General features: G+C 39.4%; 2 protein-coding genes across 4 annotated transcripts; both read right to left on the bottom strand.

Annotated features, from left to right (window-relative positions):
• Positions 1-85: 85 nt before the first annotated feature.
• prodh2 (proline dehydrogenase 2) lies at positions 86-5,287 on the bottom strand. Of its 3 annotated transcripts, none has more exons than XM_041973566.1 (12): positions 5,192-5,287; positions 4,266-4,645; positions 3,878-4,068; positions 3,459-3,585; positions 3,008-3,079; positions 2,810-2,890; positions 2,456-2,599; positions 2,171-2,337; positions 1,550-1,660; positions 925-1,013; positions 369-584; positions 86-301 (listed from the first exon to the last, which is right to left on the bottom strand). In XM_041973566.1, the coding sequence occupies exons 2-11, from the start codon at positions 4,488-4,490 to the stop codon at positions 403-405; spliced, it is 1,389 nt and encodes a 462-aa protein (XP_041829500.1). In that variant the 5' UTR covers positions 4,491-4,645; positions 5,192-5,287; the 3' UTR covers positions 86-301; positions 369-402. The 3 variants fall into 3 exon arrangements, with proteins under 3 accessions (XP_041829500.1, XP_041829498.1, XP_041829499.1); XM_041973564.1 differs by having other exon boundaries at positions 86-364; positions 405-584; XM_041973565.1 differs by having other exon boundaries at positions 86-367; positions 408-584.
• A 1,781-nt stretch (positions 5,288-7,068) lies between these two features.
• Positions 7,069-10,574, bottom strand: tbx6 (T-box transcription factor 6). The gene is made up of 8 exons (XM_041974434.1): positions 10,410-10,574; positions 9,887-10,085; positions 9,472-9,739; positions 9,227-9,370; positions 9,052-9,122; positions 8,916-8,974; positions 8,569-8,833; positions 7,069-8,251 (listed from the first exon to the last, which is right to left on the bottom strand). Exons 1-8 carry the CDS (start codon positions 10,462-10,464, stop codon positions 7,069-7,071), a joined length of 2,244 nt encoding a protein of 747 aa, XP_041830368.1. The 5' UTR covers positions 10,465-10,574.
• Positions 10,575-13,805: the final 3,231 nt, after the last annotated feature.

Below are 13,805 nucleotides of genomic sequence, written 5' to 3'. Positions count from 1 at the left end.
AACTTGAATCAAAAGTCAACAGCTAAATATTTTATCAAGTTTTTTTTTTTCTTTTTTTAACCCATGATACAAACAACACTAATGGGAAAAAAGACACCAGTTTAATTTATAAACAGAATAATAGGCAAGCAGATGTTAACACTTTAATAGAGGCAGCAGTTGCTTTTAAATAACTATTGTCCTTCCCTGCTGTGAAACCTGAAATGTACAGCAGGAAAATTACATGTATGTCCATTTAAACAACTTACCAAACATCAGTCATACACATGGAGAGGAAAATGTACATGGATTGACCTTTCTTTTGATCAGCAGGCTCACAGTAAGCCTCCTTTACCCTTCTGTGAGCATGTCCAGTGGTTTCAGGAGCAGAGTTACCTCGTCTTTTGTGTAGGTAGTCTGTTTTTAGCTGCCTCCCCTCAGAGACAGCCCTAGTCTCTGTTTGAGCTCCTTCCTCAGTAGATCCCTCTCTTTGCGGATTCCCTGCAACACGGTGCGATTCTCCTGAGCCCGGCGTACCAGGTATGGGAGAGTGTCATCCACGGAGCCATACGGCACTGACTTGTACACAGCATAACCTTCCTTAGCTGGAGGAAAGGGAAAGACAACAGGATAACAAGGAAAGGTCAAAGGATGTGAAGAGTTGACTCATTCATCTTCAAAGGCACGCAAATACTACTTACTGTTTGGAGTTTTTGCCTGCATTTAATTTGTGTGGATACTTTAGCACTGAGCAACTCTTATGGTGTTTTTTTATGAAAAGATGCAAGTACAAGTGTTTAGTTAGTTTAATTAGATAAAGATTGCAGATCTACTGATCCATGGAGGCTTAGTCATTACAGCAGCCATCTTTGTCAACCTTTTATTTAATAAAACAGGGTTTTTACACACACAGAAAAAAATGTACAGAGTTACAGTCAATCTCACCCAGTGTGAGGGAAACGTGATCACACATGCCGAGCAGCTGGCCAAAACACACCGAGCCACCATCTTTGTCTATCCCCAGCTCCTCCATCCTGGAGATTAAATACACAGCATTCACATCATTAGTGGCAGCTGTATCCAAGACAGGGCTCTAATTCATATGAGAAATGACATTTTATAGTCACAGTGATTGGTGGGTATAATTAGTTTGTAAATATTAGTGTAAAATGTAAGATTAGTAATGAAGATGTGTGATGGGCAGTCAGAAGAAAGTGGCATTTGCTTGTTCATGTGAGGTAAACAGTTTCTTTTGATGTGTAGTTTTTCTCCCCTCTGGTGATACAAATGACTTGAGTCTCACATGCAGTCAAACTCTTCTACACTGTAAAATGTGAGCAGAGATATGATTTGTTTATGCTACAAAGAATTAGAAATTATTTTATTAAATGCTAATCATTTCTTTTATTTTTAGTGTTTGATCCACAGCACCACTGATATTCAAGGGAGATTAGATTGGAGAAAGGTAGTTTCATCTGAATATGATTTCACATAAAAAAAATGTCTAAATTAAAAAATACAACAGTTATAAAACACCAAAGATTGTTGTTTTCACTTCTCGTGTTCTAACCGTTTGGCAGCTCGTCTCACTGACTCCTCGTTGTGAGTGGCCACTATGATCCTGTAGCGTTCGGGTTTCTGTGAAATGACTTCCAGCATCACATCCAGGGAGCCATTATAACTGAAAACACAACAGTACCTAAACTGTGTCAGATTTCACAAGTCTACTGTGTGGAAACCTTTTGTGATCCATAATCTAATGTGCTTCAATCAGTTCAGTTCTAGATGAAGGTTTAAATTAAGACAAGTTTTTTTTTTTTAACACTTTGTCATAGCAAGCAGAATGATGGTCTGCAAATTTGCTTTGTCATGGGGATCATAGTGAATATAATGAAAATAAAGCTTTGTGGATTTAAAGCCCCCCTTCATGCTTGAGTATCGTTCTTTATTTTGACTATTGCTTAGTTACACATTTATGCTGGACCAAAATGAAGGAACCAGGCACCCAGCTGCTCTACCCTTAAAGAATCTTAGCAGAAAAATATCCTCCATACAAAACTAAGCAGACAATCATCAGGAGCAACCATGAAAAATCTATTTTTTAAAAAGGTTTTAAATCAAGTACTTGATTGCATTATATGTACTATACGCTCTGATTTTTGACTGCTTGTGACATGTGGATCCTTCTTACCTGTCATTGGTGTCCTCCCAGCTATGGTGAACAGGGTCCACACGGCACTCATTCTCTGCCAGCTTCCTCTCTTTGTCCATGTAGGCTCCTCGAACCAATTTCACACCCAGACAGAAACCTTCCCTCTTGGAAAGACGCAAAGCCTCTAACAGGAGAGACCTGGACTCCTGAATGACACACGGACAGATAATGAGAGGAATCTGGCTTAACATGCACTTTCTCATTATACAGCAGAGTTCAGTACAAATACAAGACAAATTAAAGATTAAAAATAAGGAAAATTGCCTTAAGATAACACTGATATGTGTTCCAGATCCACACGGCATCTTTGTTAAACTTCATCATCATCGCCATAGTGACAAGAGAGAGGGCAGGGTTCATGTAGGTGTACTCTGCGTCAACCAGAACTCTGACTTTGTTTACACTTGCCTAAAACACAAACAATATTACAAATTAGCTTTAAACTTGTCAAAATTGTTGCATGGAAATGATAATAGTTATGTTGTGTATGGAATGCTATTTCTGTCAATATTAAATGAACATAGAGATTATATAACTGTATGTACCTGAAATAATAAACATGAATATAAAATAAATCCTTAAATAAATAAGTTATGCATTTGTAACATGTATTTGTACCTCTGCTATTTTGTTGAGTCTTTGCAGACCGCACCAAAAGTGAGCGGTCTCTTTTTCATCTAAACCAGGGAAGCTGATTGGCTGAAATGGGCAGTTTCAGGTGAAAGTCATTTACATAATAATTATAATAGTATTATAATACAGTATAAATAAAAATTAAGCTTTCAAACTAGATTATTTTACGAATTTTGGACTTACTTCTCCATCCATCGCCCTCACCAAGAGACTCAGATCATACTGTTGCTGTGCCATGAGGGTTGTGAGTTTCACCTTTGGCACAAACAGTGTATTCTCATGAGTAACAATAAACACACAAAACTGGGACTAAAGAATAAAAGAAAAAGACACACTGGGAGAAAATGGGTTAGATGAATGGTAGAGTCAGGTTGAACCAGACGAAAACAACCTGGAGCAGCTGCTGACAAAGCAAATACTAAAATCTGTTTTCTTATCTTGTTTCCCACACACACAACTTCTCAGATAAAATGTTTGCGAAGTGGGCAACTTATGTGGCCTCAGATAGATGGAAAAACACACGCTAAAAAATGGAAATGTTTAAATAGCTTATTGTCAAATCCCCATGTTGCCTATTTTTTTTTTTTTTTTAACTAAATGTATTTGGACACAGAGATGGAGGATGTCGCCTTACACACAGCTCCGGGCTGAGCAGGGCTGTGATTTTCAGCTGCATCATTGGGTCTTTGCTCCAAGCATTGCTGTGGGACATGCGGACACATTCCAGCATGGCCTCCATGTTGTCGTCATATCTTTTCTCCCTGGAAGAGATAAACCATAGCATGAGGCCAGGAATGGACTGGGAAACAACAGAAATGTATAGATATTGCAAAAACTAGAAAATAAACTCTGAAAGCACGTGTTAGAGGAAATGAGATGGGGTCTGTCAAACTGTAAGTAAGCAGGAGGTACTTTTATTTCCTGGCTTTAAATGTTCAACTTTAAATACAGAGGCAGAAACATATGATGCTACTATGGACTACAGACAGTTTTCATAGAACAAGACCAGAAATTAGTCAAAACCATATTCAAAGATTGAAAATTGAGTCAGACCCGGTGCTCTCTCCAAGGTCCTCCTCAATAGGTACAGCCAACATGGGCCTTAATCCCAGCAAGCTCATCTTCTCCATCGACTTAGAGATCTCACTCTCATTCTCTCCAGCCACAAACTGGGCGTATACAGTGGGCCGCAGGAGCAAGGAAAACCCTTTCCTCCCTAGTAGGGTGCGGGTTATCCACATCAGCTGACAGTAGAAAACAGAGCACAAAAGAACGATCAGAGGAGTCATGATGGTCAAAGGATTCATAACAAGACAACATGCATAGCTGGTGTCTTCAGCAATCTTCTGTTCTGTTACTAATTTCAGAGTAGAAACCCTTTCACCCCTTCCTCACTTAGTTACTTTTTCTTTCATGATAAATAGTAACAAACTAGTCTCACCTTTCCACAGTTGTTAACTAGCACAGGGAAGGAGCAAAGGCGGAAAACACCCAGAGCCCGAAGCAGCTCTCCACAACTCTTCACCCTGAAAGCGCTGGGATCCTCAAAGGCCAGGGTCGCAGAGAAAAGTTGAGGCTGTTTGACCGTCCTGGAGGCAGTAGCACCCATAAACCTCTGCGACAAGAGGTGAGGGAGTAATGGTCGTAAACGAGAGCACATCATCATCCAAGGAGCAGCTTTTAATCCGAGCCGCAGTGATTGTTTGATTAGATGCTCAGAAGTAGTGGTGTTAAAAAGATATGCAATGATCCAGAATGTGATTGTCTAAGTGTGAGTGGTGGTCTCAGAGAGAACTAATGATCTTCTTATGTCAGAACCTGCTGGAACAAAAGAGACAAATCTACATGTATGTTGTTATGGTTCAGGGTTACTTTATTAGATATGAATTTGTTTAGCAGAAACAGTGACAGCTTTTGGTAGTCCATAACAAAACGCACATTGAACCTGATAGACAGGAACAAGTAAAAAGAACAAATAAAATAAATAAGATCTACATATAAATAACTAAAAAACACAATAGAAAACCATAGGAGGAATAAAACCAATCTCTGGGAAAAAAAAACAAGATACAGAACAGAATGAAAAGTTCTCAAGCTTTAAAGGAGAAATAGCAGCACATGACAGCATCCTCAACAATCCAGTTACCCTGTTTGCAGTTTTACTGAAATCAATCCGGACCTGCACTAAAATTTATTTATCCTATTTGTCATTGCTCCACCTTCTCACTAGATCTCATGGAATTCGACCCAGGAATTCTGAAATCTTCCTGACACACAACCAGGCAGACAAACACACCTGGACATCTCACCTGGTAGAGGAATAAAATTCCCTTAAATGCAAGTGAAACAATAAAAAAAACAACTTACCTTCAGTCCTATCAAACAGCTAAAAGTTTAAGCCAAAAAAGTGCAAATTGAGGGTTTGAGTGTGGCACCCAGTGGTTAATAAGTGACTGTTTGAAATTTGAGTAAACATCAGGCTGACCCTTAGCATCAACCTGAAACTGTTCCTTAAGTTGAAATCAACCCAATGGACAAAAGGGGCTTGGTTTAGTAAATACCACATATCTGGAGGAGGAAAAAAATCCACAAAAAACACATTTCCTATATTGAATATGACTTATTTTCTTATTCTCAAGAAATTTTGACAGTAAAAGTAATTTTGGAATGTGCCTTAAATTTTTTTTCCCATCAAAAGTGGGACAAAAACAAGGCTCTGCTCACAGTGATAACAACTACACTGTTTTTTATTTATTTGTTATTTGTTTTATGATCCATTAGCAAGTTTACAGTGTATTTTAAATGCATTTTAAGCCTGGTTTGTCTATAGAAAGGTCTTTGAATGTTTTGAGAGGAGTTGAACCTCAAGACATTTTCTGTGAAAAATAAGAAAAGCAGAAAGAAGAATAAACCATTGCTATCCCTGTCATGTCTCTGTATTACCAACCTGAATACCTGCAGCATAACTTCAAGTGTGCTGCTTACATGTTTCAAAGCGAGTCGGTGTGTGCAGTCAGTGTCCATGTGAGGCAGATCAGAGATCACCTGCAGCTACCTCATGTTTCATGTCTCAGTCTGCAAACATACTAAAAACAATGTGTTGTGGACAAACTGCAGGGTATCACAACAAAATTATTAATATAAAAAATTATGCTAATAATGATAATAAATTTAGACTATGTGATAACCCTGAGTGTAAATATGAGGAAAGCATCATTTCAGGTAAAATGCACTTTAATCAGTCTATGCATCCATCCTTTGCCAATCCCTCCCAGGCAACTTTAAATGGACTGATAGTAAAGGCGCAATGTGGTTAAATATCATGAATATATATTGATAGACAGTTGATTAAAACACACAATGGTTAAAAATGTGAAAAGCCAATAAGTGGCATTTCAGAAAACATCATTTTTTTGCCAGCTGCAATGCTGAATCAGAAAACACTACACTGTTTACAAAGACGTTGACAACTACATAAAGCATTTTATCAAAATAAACTCAGTAAATAACTTTGCATAAACACACGTGAACATAAACCACATTCAACATTACTTTTCAAAAAATACAAAAAAGAAGCAAAATCAGCATTAAATAAAACCCAAAACTAAATTAATTTTATTAAACAGACAACACAATGTTTTTTTTATATATCTAATTTTTCTGAAATCATTTCACATCTCAAGCCAATTATATTATTTATATTAGAGCAAAGAAACTAACACACTAAACACCACACAGTGACACTTAAATGTCACATTGAAGTGTTAAAAATTAAGCAATATTTTAAAATAGTCAGCTTTGGTTTGTGTTCAGATAAATATTAACTTAATAAATTGCACGAAAAAAAAGAAGATAACTTGTAAATTGGCGTGAAAGTGAAAGAGCTCCAGAGTTGAAATTGTTTTGACTTGAATCGTTGTTGTTCACTGATACCCAAAAAAATGACTGAAAATGTAATTAAAAGTGCTCCTTTTAAACATATTCAGTTATAAAAAAAAATTAATCACAAAACTCTTCAACAGGATATTTTTATTTTTCACATTATAATGAATATTTAATACAGGAATATTCAGAGTATTTACAAATCAGTATCAACTATGTGTTCCTCTGCTGAATTATTGGGAGGACACACACACACACACACACCTTCCTTCACAGAGTACAAAAACACTTCTTCAAATAATTCTACATATTGCTAATTCCTCTAAAAGCGCTATGGAGACAAACATTTCATCAAGGTTACTTTAAAACACTGCTCTAGTGTTCATATCCAGGTAAGACCCCTGGGAGTGGGGGTAGCCATGCTGGTGTTGTCTGTACAGATGCCTGAAGGGGATGGAGAGGGATGAGTGAGGGTTCTGATGCAGTCGGAGAGGGTATGATGGAAAAGTGGGGTAGAGGGCTGGAGGAGGGGTGGAGGAGGGCAGTGATGAATCCAGCTGAGAAAGAAGAGCAGGGTGGTGCAGTACCATCTCTGGGCGATAGGGGGGATGGATGGCACCGATTTCAACTGGAGGATACGAGCAGGTGGAGGAGGAAGCAGAGGAATTGGACAGGTTGTGAGGATGTTGGGCTGCAGAGGTGACAGACTGCTGGAATGAGGAGGACGCAGCCAAGCAAGAGGAGGGTTGGAAAGGAAGGGAGGATGATGGGTGAGCAAAAGAGGAGGGTGGGAAGACAGCAGCATGGGAGGGAGCTGGGGCTTGATGGTTCAGATTTGGGAAGTGCAGAGCAGGACTGGGAGACAAACTTGGAAATGAGACACTTTGCACTTGTGGAGGAACAGAGGGGAAAGCAAACGATGTGGAGGCAGTGTTAACAGCTAGGGAGCATGATGGAGCTGCAGCAGGCAGCTGGTGTTGATTCGAGAAAGGGTGAGCAGTAACTGGAGCAGGGTTTGGATTTGTAGGCAGGACATTTGGATAAATGAAAGCTGCTGAGGCCTGAACGCTGGGTTCATCATTTCCACCTGTGTCATCCTGCAGCTGCTGGTTGGGTTGGTGAAGCAGAGAGTGAGCAGAGATTTGATCCTGAACATTTGACCCACATGATGAAGATGATGCATGAAAAGAGGTTGGAGTTTGGGGGTTGACTGCCTCTGGAGTCACATGGTAGGTGTTGGAGGAGGGGGAGGAAGATGAGAGAAGCGGTTGTGGAGAGGAAGAGTCTGAAGGAGGTGGAGTGGGGAAGGTGAAGGAGGCCTGCTGAAGTGAGGGGGTTGTTGGGATAGTGGGGGAGGATGACAGAAGGGTGGGGTAGTTGATGGGAGGGATGGAGGGCTGAGAATCAGATGTGTCTGAGGAGCTCGGGACAGGAAGTGAGGAGAAGGAGGACGGCTGAGAAAAAAGAGCCGAGGGGAAGGAAGAGGAGTTGGCCTGTGCAACAGGGAAGCTGGAGGTGTAAGCTGGAGCAGCCATAGCGTCTGATCTGTGGTGGAGAAAACAGAGGTTGTAGATTCTGTTTGTTTTAGTTAGTGGACATTTCTAAAGCAAATGAAGACTGGAAGTAAGGGGAAACACCTAGCAGCCAGCAAAAAGAAATTACATAATAATGCATTATTAAAGTTACAAGTATTTATGATGTTTGTGCAAGTTATTGTTTTATACTCAAGCGTGTGATGATCCACCATGAAAGCATGCAGAGATTGTTTAAATGTAAATGGATCTTAGATAAGCCGTGCATGTAAGGGGACAACAATTCCCTAAATAAGAAGCAAAAAACTTCCTCCATTGCTGAACACTCACCTTTTAATAATATTGTTTCTCAAGTCATTTCCTGGTGTTTCCTGCATCCCATTAGCCATTGTGATGTCAGGCATATGGGAGGCCATAAATGCCTGATTGAGATCTAGTGACTGCTCTGGGACCAGTGTGTCTTGATAGGAGGCCTCTTCTGGTCTGAACCCGCAGGAAGGGTCAGGCAGAGAGGCCAAAGCAAGAGTCTGCAGGTCTGTGCTGGTGGTTGTGGGCTGTGGAAGAAGCTCTGTAGAGTCACACGGATCACAGTTCACTGGAAGAGGAAAGGATGTTTTAGTATGAGGTCATTCAAGGAAAGGTATGTCTGAATGATGTGAATAACTTAGACTACTTACCAATATCCAAAGTTTCTGTCAGAACTGCAACTTTACGTTTCTGTCTTGCATCTCTTTGCCTGTAGAGGAAAAAAAGGAATTTAGATTCCCGACAACAGCGAGTCAACCATGTCAAAATGAGACTGTTTTTACATACTTCTTGCTGTTCATGCCGTCGTCTCTGAAGCCCTTTGCAAAGGGGTTGGAGTTGATTTTGAGCTCTGTGATCTGAAAACAGCAACAACAAAAACAAATTATTTAGATTTTTTTTCTACTTCCTGTTCCATTTCTGCCATTGCCTCATGGGGCATGTTTGTCTGACACAATAATACCTTGTTGTTTTGGTAGGCGGTGACTGTTATAAACTGGGTCTCAGGGAAAATGAAGGTGTGCTGCCCTCCAGCCCACCTCAACACATCTCTGGCTTCAACCACGTGAACTCTGGGCTGATAGCGATGCAGCGAATGCAGGATGATCTTGAAATAAAAGAAGAAGCTTGACTTAAAATGCACCATGAAGCTACAAATAAAAGTTGTATACTGTATAGGTGTTGGATAAGTCCCTCTGCCGTGCTTACATGTCCCTGTGTGTCCAGCGTGTTGTTTGTGAGCTTGGCGTAATGAAAGGAAATGGTACGGCTCTGCCAATGTGTGCCTGTGGCAGGGGAGTCAGGGTGAATGAAAACCCGGTCTGGTAGCCTGGCCTCCGCCCCACCAACAGCCTGCCAGCCACCACCATGGAAGCGATAGCGGGAGTTGTCCACTGGAACAATGTCCAGAAGGAGGATGTAACGGAGAGATGGGTTTAAGCCTGACAGCTTCAATCTCAAACCGGGAAACATCCGTCTATGAGGGTTAAAGATAAGAAAGTATTTTTATTTTGAGATTACATTTTCAATGGTTCTCTTTTGGGCAGATTTATCATTAAAAGCAGAGAAAAAGTGGAAGAGAAAAACAAGTGATGAATAAAGACAGTGACTGTCAATGTCTCACCTGCCCTTCTTTGTTATAATCATCTCTGTGCCCACGGAGCTGAACTGCTTCCATAAAGCAGAGTTCTCCAGCTCCATCTTCACCTCATCTTTTCGGGGTGTGGATGCAGGCTCACTGGGGGCAGCAGGAGGGACCAGCATCCTCGGGGGCATCTCACAGGCTGCAGGGTACAGCGGGATGTGTGCAGGAACCTCCCTGTCTATGGGGATGGAAAAATTCAAGGTTGAATTAACATAACATAAAATCATCAAACATTAAATCAAATATGTGGTTAATTTGGCTGCACATGTGCAAGTTTACAAAACTGTTTATATTTTAATCCACTTTTCATGAGGACTTTAGACTTTCAGTGACTTTTTTAAGAGTTTTTGTGAAGCATTGCTGGCCTGAAAGCTGCAATATTTGCTTAATCATACCTCTATCCTCATAACTGCTGCTCATACGTTTCTCAACTCTTAATAAACACTCAAAATCTTTAAAAACATATGATTTGAGCCTTCAGTCCTTTCTTTGTCTCTCTCACCTCTGTAAAAGCAGTCTCCAATCCTTTGAGGTCCCAGAGTCAAAGTGGGGTACATCTCCAGACTCAGCGTTTTCCAGGTCTTTGTCCTTTGACACGTTTTCCTTACAAGCTGTAAAGGAACATTCTCTGATCCCTCTGCAGTCGAAATCTCACTGTTGTCTATGACCAAAAGTTGTTTTTCTGGGGATCTTTCCTTAAAAATGTCCCTTGTTTTCTGCCTCTTATTGTGGCCTTATCGTTCTGCTGTCCTTTGCTATGAGAGGCCACAGTCCTGGTCGACTCCTTTAAATAGGTGTGTAGGACTTCACACGTTCAGCCAAATGGTCCCATTTTCACCTAGCTCCTCATTTGCCTCCCTGTCTCTCCACTCTATCCCCACAACTTTCCCTCTGTCCCTGCTTGACAAACACAAACAACAGTCATCACACTTGAGGTGACTGAAAAAATGCAGGCTTGGTTTAGTGTCTGTAAAGAACACAAAAGTGATTTGTGGTGAAATAATATGCTTCATTTAGGCATTTTAACTAACACTCCACCACAAAGGTTGTGTAGTTGGGATTAATTTGTCTGTTTGATTGTAGGGTGACTAAAAGACTAAAAGCCTGACTTAGAGGTAATGAGCCTTTTAGTTTTTTGGGTTTTTTTTTTCATTGGGATCCTTTTATTTCTCAATTTTCAGGATTAACTTTTTGTTTCTTATAGTGCCACTGAGTAAAGTACACCTATCTAGAAGGTATGTTCTCCAAAATTGAAATTTTATATAAATATTTCTGTACAATTTTCTTGAAAATACTTTATCTGGCCATATATGTCAGGAAGAACAGGTTGTAATGAATCATGTCAACATACTTAACTCATATTTTTTTACATTTGCTCAGCTATTACTCACAGGCAGTGTGTTTAATACCTAAAACAATAACTGCCCATCATCCTTTTCAGAATTTCTATTTATTTGCTAATTCTAGGAAAACTAAAGCCTCTTAATCGTGCACATAAATCTGGTAGTTTACCAGCAGGCCCCCTGTGGTAGCTTGATGACCTGATGACATGTTTCTTCCTTCCGGCAGGCTGCCTGTTCTCAGTAGGGAGTCAGGCTCTGAATGCAGGTGGAAGAGGATGACAGCTGGCCAATGGCTGCAATTTGGTCACTACACAAACACGAATGTCTAGAGGTTTCTACAAACACCGCTGCAGAGACGTTTTCTGAAATTCAGTAATAACTGAAATTTCTAAGTCTTTTCAAATCATTCAAACTTTTGTTACACAGAAAAATTCAACAATTGTTTTTATTGTATATATAGTATATTTGGACAATTTGGACAAAAACTGGTAATGAGGCAAAAAAAAAAAGACATCGTTTATGGAATACACAAGTAACACACTTCTGGAAGACAAGGGTGTCCAGATTTGCAAGCAAGGCAGATTTCTAACTCACTGCTTTATGCCAAACATCATCAGAGAACCATCAATTAGTGAATAAATAAATAATCCATCCAACATATCTAACATCTTTTAGCATCTACAAAGCATGAAAACATTCAGGAAGTCTGGGGAAATGTCAGTGGTAAAAGGCCAAGGTTAGAAACCACTGTAAGGTGTGAGTGACCTTCAAACAGACATCTGGTTCTGGTGGAAGTGAAAACATAAGAAAGACCATCCTGGTTGTTCTAGTGAAAGGTACAAAATCCATCTACTCATTTCATGGGGGTGCATCAGTGTGCATGGCATGGCTGACCTGCATAAGTGTGAAGGTATTATTCATGTAAGGGTGTATACTGGACTTTGGAATAGCACTGTACATGCCACCATAAATATGATGTTGCTTTCTGGATTTTTTTTTTATTTTAGCAGGACAATTACTGCATGGCTTCCAACAACATGGCTTCTAAGATTTATGTGTTTGACTGGCCAGTCTGCAATCCAGATCTGTCCCATATTGAAAATGTTTAGAGCATTGTGAAGAGAACCAAACCACTACACTGCTGAACAGCTGACGTCTTGTATTCAGTAAAAATTAACAAATATCTCTAGCAGAACTGCAACATTTAGTAACCTCAAAACACCAGAAGTCTGCAGCCATCAGAAAAAATGTATTAATGCTGAGATCTGCATATTATTAGACCCAATATCTATGAAACCGATAAATGTTGTTCCTTAAAAATATATGCTCATTTTAAAATCTAATGTTAATAACATGTTTAAAAAAACTTAGGATAGAGGCATGTCTACCACTCTGTTGCCTCTTCTTTAACATTATTTTCTAAGCATTTAGGAGCTGAATAACTTTTCCCCTCCTTTTAGATCTTTAGTTTCAGCTATTCAGCAGTTCAGTTTTTCAGGTTTAATTTGCAGAATGTGGCTCGTCATTGCCTTGCTGAAATAGACAAGACCTGCTCTAAAAAAACATATGTTGCTCCTATTCAGCATTAATGATATGATCAAAGAGGTTCAAGTTACCCATGCGATGTGCACTAATGCAGCATTCATGATTCAGAGGAATACTAAATCCTGATTCATCAGACTTTTCCACTTTGCCCTAGTGTGTTGAAATATATGTAAATGTTTTTGTTGTCAGTTTGTTTTGATTTAAACTTGCATTTGTGGGTGCAGGAATTAAATGTTCTCACTGACAAATGTCTTTTAAATGAGTGCCTGATCAATGGAGTTTGTTTTTCAGGAACTTGTTTGTTATTATTGTGATGTTTGCCTGAAACTGTTATCATAGCCAGTATTCAGTTTTGGTTTTCATCGTTTCAAAAAACATTGTTTAAAGTTCTTTAAATCATATATAAAACTCTTAATGGTCAAACTCCATTGTATCTTTAGACCTCATATTTAGACTCGTGGTTCATGGAGTTTCTTAATGAGTTTCAGAAAGGGAGGCAGAGCATTCAGATATCAGATCCTTGTCTTGTGGAACCAGATTATAGTAAGGAATAGCTGGGGTGATGCCCTTGCCATCCCTTTACTACTACAGGCCTGGGATACAGGGGAAGTCCCAGCATGCAAACTGTCTTTACTCTACATACAAGCATGTCAGATAATATATGTCACATATACAGTATATAACTCAGCTTCTGAGTTTTCTGGTGCTTATAGACCCTTCTTTCCTGTACTCTCAATACCCAATGGGCAGATGCAGATGGCCATCCATCCAGTCTGGTTGTGATGCAGGTTTTTCTTTATATATAAAGCTCACAGGGTTAAATCCTTAATTGATCTAATTTATATTTGTGGAATTTTTTTTCTTAGTTATAAGCCATCATCAATTTGGTTGCCATACTACTTTTTAGTACTTAAATTGAGCAAATATAGTATGTATTTATGAAAAAAAAGACTTTTTTTTTATATAAAAGTGGATTACAACTAATGAAGAGAACACACTGTGGCTGTACG

This window comes from Melanotaenia boesemani, chromosome 21 (assembly GCF_017639745.1).
Source record: "Melanotaenia boesemani isolate fMelBoe1 chromosome 21, fMelBoe1.pri, whole genome shotgun sequence".
Taxonomy (NCBI): Eukaryota; Metazoa; Chordata; class Actinopteri; order Atheriniformes; family Melanotaeniidae; genus Melanotaenia; species Melanotaenia boesemani.
Note: the sequence above shows the minus strand (reverse complement) of the source record. Positions and strands in the feature narration are given on the sequence as shown.

Excerpts from the sequence above, each read along its gene's own strand:
- prodh2 (XM_041973564.1), bottom strand. The coding sequence starts at position 4,490 with ATGATGATGTGCTCTCGTTTACGACCATTACTCCCTCACCTCTTGTCG. Across the intron at positions 3,586-3,877 it reads GACCTTGGAGAGAGCACCGG|GGAGAAAAGATATGACGACA; the intron begins GTCTGACTCAAT and ends TATCTCTTCCAG. Across the intron at positions 1,014-1,549 it reads GTGAGACGAGCTGCCAAACG|GATGGAGGAGCTGGGGATAG; the intron begins GTTAGAACACGA and ends TTTAATCTCCAG.
- tbx6 (XM_041974434.1), bottom strand. The coding sequence starts at position 10,464 with ATGTACCCCACTTTGACTCTGGGACCTCAAAGGATTGGAGACTGCTTT. Across the intron at positions 10,086-10,409 it reads TGGAGACTGCTTTTACAGAG|ACAGGGAGGTTCCTGCACAC; the intron begins GTGAGAGAGACA and ends CCATCCCCATAG. Across the intron at positions 8,252-8,568 it reads AGAAACAATATTATTAAAAG|ATCAGACGCTATGGCTGCTC; the intron begins GTGAGTGTTCAG and ends TCTCCACCACAG.